This window comes from Schistocerca gregaria, chromosome 2 (genome assembly GCF_023897955.1).
Source record: "Schistocerca gregaria isolate iqSchGreg1 chromosome 2, iqSchGreg1.2, whole genome shotgun sequence".
NCBI classification, from domain to species: domain Eukaryota; kingdom Metazoa; phylum Arthropoda; class Insecta; order Orthoptera; family Acrididae; genus Schistocerca; species Schistocerca gregaria.
The window spans coordinates 714,474,075-714,486,101 of record NC_064921.1 but is presented as its reverse complement, the minus strand read 5'-3'; the positions used below and the strand labels follow the sequence as shown (position 1 = coordinate 714,486,101).

General features: G+C 37.3%; 1 protein-coding gene across 2 annotated transcripts in view; it reads left to right on the top strand.

Annotated features, from left to right (window-relative positions):
* The window catches only part of LOC126334838 (Golgi-specific brefeldin A-resistance guanine nucleotide exchange factor 1), a 290,716-nt gene that overhangs the window by 111,621 nt on the left and 167,068 nt on the right, over positions 1 to 12,027 (top strand). For both annotated transcript variants that reach the window (XM_049997502.1, XM_049997501.1), the window contains exons 15-17: positions 3,049 to 3,172; positions 3,276 to 3,484; positions 3,646 to 3,882. In XM_049997502.1, coding sequence (XP_049853459.1) covers positions 3,049 to 3,172; positions 3,276 to 3,484; positions 3,646 to 3,882 — 570 coding nt within the window. The remainder of the gene's footprint in view (positions 1 to 3,048; positions 3,173 to 3,275; positions 3,485 to 3,645; positions 3,883 to 12,027) is intronic.

The window sequence follows — 12,027 nt, the reverse complement described above, 5'->3', positions numbered from 1 at the left end:
AAAACAAAGTAGCATGCAGTGCAACTGCATTTCATTTAAATGCAGCATGTTCGCAGTTTCCCCTTTTCCTCCTCCTTGCACTCAGACAGCATGGCTTGGCGGTAGGGGCAATGTGAAGCACAGCTAAGTGCTTTGGCACTCGTGCCCAGATATGGCCTGCAAGCCAAAATATTGGCCGCCCCAGTTATGAAAAAGATACTAGAGATGATTGAGATTGTTAAGTAGCTTTTTATTACGAATTATGATAAAGGACACAGACTACAATCATCTTGACTGCTAGCAATAGCTGGCCTGCACGCAGATGGCATCCACGAGGCTGTCCCGCCAGGCATTCTAGCGTGGCAATAAAACTTAATAGCTGAAGGCATGGAACAGACTGTGCCGTCTGTGCTACCAGGCATTGCTGGAGCAGGTCTGTTTCCCTGTACTGGTTTGGCCCTCTATCATCTGTCAGCCTACAGGAATTAAAATCATAGACTAGTGTCAGTAAAAGACACGCTGCTGCCACTCAACCAAAAATTGAAGCAGTGATGTTCTTGATGAATTATCACTAGGAGCAATGTGAAATAACACTAGATAATATCTGAATGTAACAATGGTCTGATTCTAAATGTACCACCCCGCTGGAAGTCACCTGCAATGTTCCCAAATTGTTGATCTAATAACAACATGATGATGGGGTCATGTGCTTAGGACTGTTATTTTGAAGTTAGTGTTGTTATATTAATATATATTCAACATGTATTGTTTTCTTTTCATTTTGTTTTTGCTTTATTTGTTTCACCTTAAAGAGACTCCAGACACAGGAACTATTCTACAGCAACATGTAATCTTAACACAATATTTAGTCTTGGCACTTTATATGTGAGTATGTTATTGTGACAGTCTTGTAGCAGTCTACTTGATTATTTGATCTGTGGTTTATTAATCTCAGAACATACATAATCTGAATCTTTCGGTTTAGGTTTCGGGTTTGTGTGTTCTAATATGATCTGTTAAAAATATTTTATTTTGCTCTTCTTTTTTTTTCTCTTTTTTTCCATTGAAAATAATTTTGTCTGTACTGTCTTTTAAGCTTTTAGGTTAGGAATTTTATTCCTTAATTAGTTCATTTGTCTATGATGAAATATTTATTTCAGTTTTTACTTTCCTATTTTACACTGGAAATATTCGTTATAGTTGTGTTCAATCCTGCGACCTCTGTTTTCAGGCACTTGCTGTACTTCTAATCCACCAGGCGTGGTGTTTACTGTGAATAAGTATATTTAAGAGCAAAATGGAAATACTTGTCAGGATATCAACCAGTATTTAATTGTTTTTATTTCTATGTCTGTACCTACTTGTCACACTTAGAAGTATTGTGACTGAAAATACTTAGTCACTCTGTAGCAGGAAATTAGTAATTACTTAGTAAGTGTCAGTCACCACTTCCTAGCTCATTCATTTAATTTTCTTATTTTTATCTAAAAATCATCATTAATAACTTATCATACTGTCAAAGGTAAAATTATGGAAAGGAATTAGCCTTTTATTTTCTTAGTAATTTGTGTAACACCGTGACACAAATTGAAAATTGAAAAGTGAAAACAGTATTTATAGACATCAACTTCTGAGTGTGACAAGTATATAATTGTCGTCATAATCAGGATCACCATCCAGCATACTCATTATCATGTACTTGTCAGGCTCGAAAGTATGACGACTAAAAATACTGTGGTCACTGTGCAGTACATTTTACCTTGTTACAGAAATGACTTCAAGAAAACAAGACTGATTCCAGGCCATAATTCTCCCTGTAACCATCTGTACAAATGTTACCCATCAAGAATTAGATTAGATGTCCTTTTTGTTCCAGTATATCCATAGTGACGATACTTCTATTACTACCAAACCACTGTGACAATCATATGGTAATCAGAGAAACAAGATTTCTTACTTTGCGGCTCACATATTTGGTGCCGTCTTTAATCATTCATGTCTACTTTCATTGTTCCTAGGAGAAAATGTACCTCCGCTGCTGATCTTGATTAGTTATCAGTTCCACGTCAGTTACTAGAAATGTGTTGGTGGTAATTCACAGTGAGGGCCAATGTGTGAAGTTGCTCCATCATTTACGCATGGCTCAGTCTTCTTCTCCATAAAAACTGCTACAGGTTTTCTAATAAGTGAGAGTTATCTCCTACAAATTAGTTTCTATCAAGATTGTGTTGGCGAAAGATTTGTCTGTAGTATGTTTGTGCTTTACATTTAATTTTAATGGAGTCCCTTTCCTTTTCTGGACATAATGTACAGTACTTCGTAATTTGTTTTGATTACAGTTCTTGTCAGCCTTATTCATTCCATTTCATTACTGAATTATATAGTGTTCTGGTAACCAGTAAAGGATGGTTTCTTTGTCGTCATTGTTGTTGCTATTCTTTATCTTCTTTTTTCCCTCTTTTTCCTTGCAATACACCTTCCACCTTCTTTATATTGACATTAACAGTAGTTACTAGTCCTGTACCCTTCCCCCTAAAATCCAGGATCCTCTACCTGAATCATCAAACATTGTGATGCCTTACACAATGGTTGTGTTGTATCCTTTGGATTTTGTGGGTGTCGATTCCCTCCTTTTTTGGCGGCGGAGGGGAGGGAGGGGGAGTGAAGAGGTTTTAAACTGTATGTCCAAGGTAATTTGAGCTTTCATTTCAAAAATGTATTTCTTTCCTGCCTTTGTTTCTGAGTGAGACTTTCTGCTTTCTTAGGATTTCCTTTAACTTTAATTCATACTTCAATGTTAGAAAAACATTCCTAAAGATTTTAATATAATTCTAATATTTTGCAAATGAAACCTGTTTTTAAACACATTTCTTTCATTTTGAAATGGATCTGAAGAGATGTGAACAAAAATGTTCAAAGACTAGTGCTGTAGAAAAGTGCAAGAATAACTGATCAAAACAATTCGGAGGAAAGGGCTCTTAGTTACAAACATGGAAGTTTCTGAGATTAATACATTCTATTATTGTGATTATTATGATGCTACCATGTTTTTTTTTGTATTGTTCACAGATCTTTCGACTTCTCTGATATGCGAATTGATGAAGCTTTGCGTATGTACTTGGAAACTTTCAGGCTACCAGGAGAATCCCCACTTATATCGTTAATTATGGAGCATTTTGCAGAACATTGGCATGTGAGTGTTAAAATGTCATGGCTACTGTATTAAAATTCGTAAATAGTTAAGAGTGCCATCTCTAAAGCAAATAGCTTCATTATTGGTGTATAATAATTTACAGAAATGCAATGGTGAACCATTTGCAAATGCAGATGCTGCATTCACGTTGGCATATGCAGTAATAATGTTGAATGTTGATCAGCACAATTATAATGTAAAGCGTCAAAATAATCCCATGACATGTGAAGAATTTAAAAGGAATCTGAAAAAAGTGAATGGTGGGGAAGACTTTGATCAAGAAATGTTGGACGACATATATAAAGCTATCAGGTAAGCCTTCTCTCTCTCTCTCTCTCTCTCTCTCTCTCTCTCTCTCTGTATTAATCAGTGTTGGTCAAGTTGGTCAGTTGGAAGCTTAAACAATATGAATAATTTAATTGTTGATGAATACTGTGGCAATTATTATCTTTGTGTTTCTGATTTTGTTAAAGATCTGAAGAAATTGTTATGCCAGCGGAGCAAACAGGATTAGTAAGAGAGAATTATCTATGGAAAGTTTTACTTCGAAGAGGTGCCAGCAAGGATGGTATTTTCATTCATTCTCCAAATGGATTGTTTGATCATGATCTATTCTCTCTCATTTGGGGCCCAACTGTGGCAGCATTAAGTTACATCTTTGATAAAAGCAATGATACAACCATTTATCAGAAAGCAGTATCCGGATTTCGGTGAGCATTAAGTTATATGAAGCTCTATGGAACATACTGCAGTTAATTATAGTGCATGTGTATGAAATTAGTGATACAAATATGAATATAACTGCATTTGAAAAATATTTAGGTCAGGAAATAACTTCACATTTGTTGATTATGAGTCCTCAGCTATTGTAAATTTTCTGAAAGGTAACATTGTTCCACAGCTGGCTGATTATAAAAGGATGGTGTCCAATCACCTAGCTGTCGAATTATGTTGTTATATTTTCAGCATATCTGTAATATAGAACTGTGTAAAAATAAATTATATTTTTTATTCATTTGATATTTTACTGAGCAAATTGCATTACCATTGTATACCCTACAGTTCAAAAGTAAAATACTAAACTTTGACTAAGGAGTTTTATTCAATTTTAAGGTCACTTTTTGGTAATTTTAGATCAAACTTAGCATGTATCTGAATAGTTTTGTGAAGTGTTGATCATTTTTCACCCAATATGAAACACACCATCTCATTTTGAAGTAAAATGTGCAACACTTAAATTACTTCTAAGCTTTTGGTAATTTGTTGTTTACTTTCATTAATATTATAAACAGCACGTAGACAACAGATCAGAATCCTTCCCCCCCCCCCCCCCCTCCCCAGTCATGTCATGTATGTGTAACTTTTCATCACACTTTGTAATTCAGTAAGCATCTATTCATTAATTGCTGAAACTGCCCTTTTGATTAGGAGAGGAAAAGATGAATCCTTTCTCTTAATGGTATACTTACCAGTATGTAACAATCTGTGCTGCTTATGTCGAAATCTGCTTCCATGTGCAGTAAAGTCAAGGGCAATTGTGGCCACTACCCATATAAAGACTGGTTGGATGCATTCCTCACTGTCTTCCCTGTTTGGTGAGTGTCATTCAAGAGAAGAGAAAGGCACCCATCCCCACCGCCACCTACCCATATATATGCTATTTCACATAGAAGACTACTTACAGACTGGTTCAGAGCATCATATTCTTTACTGTTTCCATTATTTATAGCGAACCAAAGATCACCCTATAGCCTGTTATTAAGTCACCTAGACGGTGAGAATTAAGGTGACTCACCGAAATCAGGTGAGTCCCCTCAAGTCTCATCATCTAGGTGGCATATTTTGATGTGTTCTTCAGTCCAACTGCTGTAACTCTTGGCTAGTTAGTGCCATCTACCACACATGTAAAAAAAAATTAAGGTGTGATCAAGGTATTTTTTGGTTGTTGTTGTGGACTTCAGTCCTGAGACTGGTTTGATGCAGCTCTCCATGCTACTCTATCCTGTGCAAGCTTCTTCATCTCCCAGTACCAACTGCAGCCTACATCCTTCTGAATCTGCTTAGTGTATTCATCTCTTGGTCTCCCTCTACGATTTGTACCCTCCACGCTGCCCTCCAATACTAAATTGGTGATCCCTTGATGTCTCAGAACATGTCCTACCAACCGATCCCTTCTTCTAGTCAAGTTGTGCCACAAGCTGCTGCTCTCCCCAATTCTATTCAATACCTCCTCATTAGTTATGTGTTGTACCCATCTAATCTTCAGCATTCTTCTGTAGCACCACATTTCGAAAGCTTCTATTCTCTTCTTGTCCAAACTATTTATCGTCCATGTCTCACTTCCATACATGGCTACACTCCATACAAATACTTTCAGAAATGACTTCCTGACACTTAAATCAATACTTGATGTTAACAAATTTCTCTTCTTCAGAAATGCTTTCCTTGCCATTGCCAGTCTACATTTTATATCCTCTCTACTTCAACCATCGTCAGTTATTTTGCTCCCCAAATAGCAAAACTTTTTTACTACTTTAAGTGTCTCATTTCCTAATCTAATTCTCTCAGTATCACCTGACGTAATTCGACTACATTCCATTATCCTCATTTTGCTTTTGTTGATGTTCCTCTTATACCCTCCTTTCAAGACACTGTCCATTCCGTTCAGCTGCTCTTCAAAGTCCTTTGCTGTCTCTGACAGAATTACAATGTCATCGGCGAACCTCAAAGTTTTTATTTCTTCTCCATGGATTTTAATACCTACTGTGAACTTTTCTTCTGTTTCCTTCATTGCTTGCTCAATATACAGATTGAATAACATAAGGGATAGGCTACAACCCTGTCTCACTCCCTTCCCAACCACTGCCTCCCTTTCATGCCCCTCGACTCTTATGATTGCCATCTGGTTTCTGTACAAATTGTAAATAGCCTTTCGCTCCCTGTATTTTACCCCTGCCACCTTTAGAATTTGGAAGAGAGTATTCCAGTCAACATTGTCAGAAGCTTTCTCTAAGTCTACAAAAGCTAGAAACATAGGTTTGCCTTTCCTTAATCTTTCTTCTAAGATAAGTCGTAAGGTCAGTATTGCCTCACGTGTTCCAACATTTCTACGGAATCCAAACTGATCTTCTCTGAGGCCAGTTTCTACTAGTTTTTCCATTGGTCTGTAAAGAATTCATGTTAGTATTTTGCAGCTGTGGCTTATTGAACTGATAGTTCGGTAATTTTCACATCTGTTAACACCTGCTTTCTTTGAGATTGGAATTATTATATTCTTCTTCAAGTCTGAGGGTATTTCGCCTGTCTCATACATTTTGCACACCAGATGGTAGAGTTTTGTCAGGACTGGCGCTCCCAAGGCTAATGGAATGTTGTCTACTCCAGGGGCCTTGTTTCGACTCAGATCTTTCAGTGCTCTGTCAAACTCTTTACGCAGTATCTTATCTCCCATTTCATCTTCATCTACATCCTCTTCCATTTCCATAAAATTTCCCTTAAGTACATCGCCCTTCTATAGGCCCTCTATATACTCCTTCCACCTTTCTGCTGTCCCTTCTTTGGTTAGAACTTGGGTTTCCATCTGAGCTCTTGATATTCATGCAAGGGGTTCTCTTTTCTCCAAAGGTCTCTTTAATTTTCCTGTAAGCAGTATCTATTTTACCCTTAGTGAGATAAGCCTCTACATCCTTACATTTGTCCTCTAGCCATCCATGCTTAGCCATTTTGCACTTCGTGTCACTCATTTTTGAGACGTTTGTATTTCTTTTTGCCTGCTTCATTTACTGCATTTTTATATTTTCTCCTTTCATCAATTAAATTCAATATTTCTTCTGTTACCCAAGGATTTCTACTTGCCCTCGTCTTTTTACCTACTTCATCCTCTGCTGCCTTGATTACTTCATCCCTCAACGCTACCCATTCTTCTTCCACCGTATTTCTTTCCCCCATTCCTGTCAATTTTTCCCTTATGCTCTCCCTGAAACTCTGTACAACCTCTGGTTCTTTCAGTTTATCCAGGTCCCATCTCCTTAAATCCCCACCTTTTTGCAGTTTCTTCAGTTTTAATCTACAGTTCATAACCAATAGATTGTGGTCAGAGTCCACATCTGCCCCTGGAAATGTCTTACAATTTAAAACCTGATTCTTAAATCTCCGTCTTACCATTATATAATCTGTCTGATACCTTCTAGTATCTCCAGGGTTCTTCCATGTATACAACCTTCTTTCATGATTCTTGAACCAAGTGTTAGCTATGATTAAGTTATGCTCTGCGCAAAAATTCTACCAGACGGCTTCCTCTTTCATTTCTTAGCCCCAATCCATATTCACCTACACCCATTTAAAAATAGTCATCCGTCGGTGGGTGGGAGGTGCTGTGGGTTAAGGGGCGGCCAGTCCCTTCAAAAATATTAACTTCTCATCTCGAACATTTTTGAAACAATGCTTATTTTTAAAGATATTAAACAAACACCCTGTACACATTCTTAGAATTCTTTTATTGTTGTTATTTCAAAGATTCTGCCATTAACATTAAATGTCTCTTGACCCTTGGCTGCTTGAATTATTTATTGTCTGTGCGTCAGAGCTGTGCTCTCGTGGCAAGTATGGTACCTGTCACTCTGTTTCATTTCAGAGTTCACAGGTCTTGCTACACCTCGTGTTGCTCATGTTAGAAATGAACAAAAACAAGCTATAGAAACTTATTTTGGTATCAGTGCATACATTTGTCACTGCTGGGAATTTGACTGTGAATAAAGTGAAAAGATGCAGAAGACAAAGGGATATACACAAGCTAAATCAGCATTTCAAGTCCCTGGCATTTTTGTAGAGGCAGATCATATAAGACTACTGTTAGAGAAAAAAGTGGCATTTTAGGAATGAACTTCTGTCTGAACAGAAGAATTAATATTGCTAACTTCATCAACAGATGAAGAAAGATGGATTCAGCATTTTATTTATATGATACAGGTTTTCCGTGCTTTCCCTAAAATGCCAGGATGGTTCCTTTGAAAGGGCATGGTTGCCTTCCTTCCCCAATCCTTTGGGACCACTGACCTTGCTGTTTGGTCACATCCCCCGAATCAACCAACCATCCAGCTTATTTTTATGGAGGGTATTTAGGCCTCTGATCCGACAGTAAGAAAAACTTAATTTGGACAAGTTACTCAGAAAAAGAAGTAGCTGCATGCAAGGATTAAATTTAGATATATTTCAATGGTAAATGTGTGTGTTCATATTGGAGGTTCATCTAGATTAGAAACAGTTTTACATTTGATTCAGAATTGCTTGTGATAATTTTCCTTTGATTTAGAATCCACACCGGACTCTCATTTGGAAGGACTACAGCTCAAACCAATGTATGGCCATCCAGATTTAGGTTTTCCACAAATTTCCTAAATTGCTCTAGGCAAATGCCTGGATTGTTTCTTTGAAAGGGCATGGCAGATTTTTTCCTGATCATTGATACATTCTGATCTTGGCCTCAATCTCTAATGACCTTGATTTACAGTCATCTTACGGCTCTGAAACTTTTATTCCATCCCTTAGTCACAAATTGAATTTATTCCATGTCAAAGATAAAGTAATATGTTTTCTTATCTTTTAATATATCTTAGAGAGTGAGAGAGAGAGAGAGAGAGAGAGAGAGAGAGAGAGAGAGAGAGACAGAAACCTCTTGTTCCTTTCAGATTAAACAGTGCATGCACTGAAAATTATTAATCTTGTCAATACTTACTCTTACCGTACATTGGTTTCAGGAAATTACTAACATTTCTCAAAAGTTGTTTTGTGAATTACAGTTTGGTTTCTGAAGTGAGAGAAGTACAGAATCAGCCATAGTAGAATTCACAATCCTCGGGTATTATTTTAAGACCAGTACTGTTCCTAATATAGTGCTGGGAAAAAATTCTCTTGGTTGATGACTGTGATATTATAGTCACTGAGAAAGCAAATGGAAATCCTCAAGGAAGTTTACAATTAGTGATTAAGCAAAAAAGTGACATTGAACATAAAGAAAGCAAATGCCATGAATCTCAGTTTGAAGATGGAAAATGACATTGCTAAATTAAATGTAGACTGTGTAGCAGATGCAAACTTTCTAGGAATGACCACTGATTCTTGGTTGAGGTGATGTGAACACACAGATGGTTACAAACAGAATGTCAACAACTTGTTATACTGTTCAGTGTGTAACAACCAGTGTCTTTTAATTACATACTATTGATATGTACACTCAGTTCTTCTGCACCTACATACATACTCTTCAAGCCATTAAACGGAATATTGCAGAGGGTACCATGTACCACAGCTAGTCATTTTCTTCCCTGTTCCACTCTTAAATGGAGTGATGTAAAAATGACTGTCTACATGCCTCTGTACAAGCTCTATTTTCTTTTCCATGCAGAATTTATGCAAAATGTATGTTGGTGGCTGCAGAACCATTCTGTACTCAGCCACAAATGCAAGTTCTCAAAATTTTCTCGGTAGTGTTATGTGAAAAGAACATTATCTCCCCTCCAGGGATTCCCGTTGGAGTTCACAAAACATCTCTGTAATACTCGTGTGTTGATTGAACCTACTGGTAACAAATGTAGCAGTGTGCCTCTGAATTGCTTCAGTGTCATCCTTTAATGTGGCCTGGTGGGATTCCAAACACTCCAGTAGTACTCAAGATAGGGTCACACCAGGGTTCTATACATGGTCTCCTTTAAAAATGAACTACATTTTTGCAAAATTCTTGCAAAATGAAGTCAAGCATTCACTTTCATGACTGCCAACCTAACATGATGATGCCGTTTCATATCACTTTGCAAAGTTATGCCTAGATGTTTAATTGATGTGACTGTGTCAAGCAGCACATTACTAATACTGTATTCGAACATTACAGGATTGCTTTTTTGTACTCATCGATATTAACCTACATTTCTCTACACTTAGAACATACTACCACTCGTTACACCAACTAGAAATTTTGTCTAACTTGTCTTGTATCCCACTAAAATCACTCAAGAATGACAGCTTTCCATCACCACATCATCATCAGCAAACAGTCGTAAATTGCAGTTGACCCTGCCTGCCAGATCATTGATATATATAGAGAATAAGAGCAGTCGTATGGTACCTCCCTAGGGGTACTCCTGAAGATACTCTTGCCTCTGCTGAACTTACATCACTGAGGACAACTCAATGGGTTCTATTACATAAGTAGTTTTTGAACTACTGAAATATCCTTATGCTTGGACCTTTGGCAACAGTCTACAGTGGGGCACTGTGTTAAACGCTTTCAAGAAATCTAGGAATTCGTAATCTGCCTGTCGTCCTCCATCCTCGGTTTTCAGGAAAGACCTTGTGAGAAAATGGCAAGTTGAGTTTGACACAAGCAGTGCTTTCTAAATCTTTGTTAATTCACTGGAAGAACCTTTTATGTCTCAAGGGAATTTACTATATTCAAACTCAGAATGTTTCCAAGAATTCTACAGCAAACTGAAATTAAGGATATTTTTATGTAATTAACTGACATTAAGGATAATTGTCTGTAATTAAATGATGATAAGGATATTGGTCTGTAAATATTCGGACCCATTGTTTTACCTTGCTCGTATGTAGGGGATCACATATGCTTTTTTCCAATTGCTTGGGGTCTTTGTTCTGAGTGAGAGATACATAATAAATGCAAGCTAAGTAAAGATGTCAGTGTTGCAGAGTACTCCCTCTAAAATGAAATTGGAATTCCATTTGTATCTGGCAACTTATTTGTTTCAACTCTATGTTGCTTCTTTATGTGAGGGATGTGTGTTTGTGTCCTCCATATGGGAATCTGTGTGATGATCAAATGACAGTATGTTTGAATGATCCACCATTTCTTAAATGCAAAATTTAAAACTTAATCTTTCCTTTTGATGTATTCCGTTGCAACACTAGACTGGTTGGTTGCTTAGGGAAGACTTGTTGATGAGTGAGTACATAGAAACCTTCGACCTACATAGTGACTTTACATATAATCAGAATTTTCTTGGGTTCTTAGCAAGATCGGTTGCTAAGGTTTGGTGGTGTAAGTTGTTGAAAGCTACTTATATTGATCATCTTATGGAGATGAATTTCTACCATTTTTTGGCATTGACATTTGCGCATTCTTTTTTGAACCAAGAGTGCAACAGTTTGTGTTTTCTCAGTATTTCCCATATTTTATTCTTAAACCATGGAGAGCCTGCTCTTCCTTAATCCACTTATGTGGCACGTACATCTCCAGAGTGCAATTAATGTTTTTTAACTTTGCCCATAGCTCCTCTATGGCCATCATATTGGAGCTAAATAATGTCCATTTGCTGTCTAAGTGGGCTGCTAACAACTGCTTGTCGGCTTTTTCTAGCGTAAATACTCTTCTAGCCTTCTTGATGAATTTATAACTTAACTATGATGACATGATCTCTAAACCCTGTCTCTATACTGACACTATCGATAAAATCAGGCCTGTTAATAGCCACAATGTCTAAAATATTTCTGTTGCATGCGGCCAGTTGAGCTATTGCATCACGGCAAGTTTTTGGGAAAATGTTCAAAAAGACTTCACAAGACTGACTGACTGTACCACCTGCAACGAATCCATAGCCCTACCAGTCTATACTCAGTAGATTAAAGTCGCCTCCAAGTAATAGTGCCTTTCAGAATTACTGGGTGTAGATTTCCATTCAATGATTCTACAACTGTTACTGTGAAGTCAGGTGCTCAGTAAAAAACACGTTAATTAACTTGAGTTCACTTAGGCCTGCTACTCATGTCCAGATAACTTCAGACTCAATTTCGTCCTCAGTAGAGACAATATTTCTGTCGACAGCAGTGAGCAGTCTCTCTCTTAT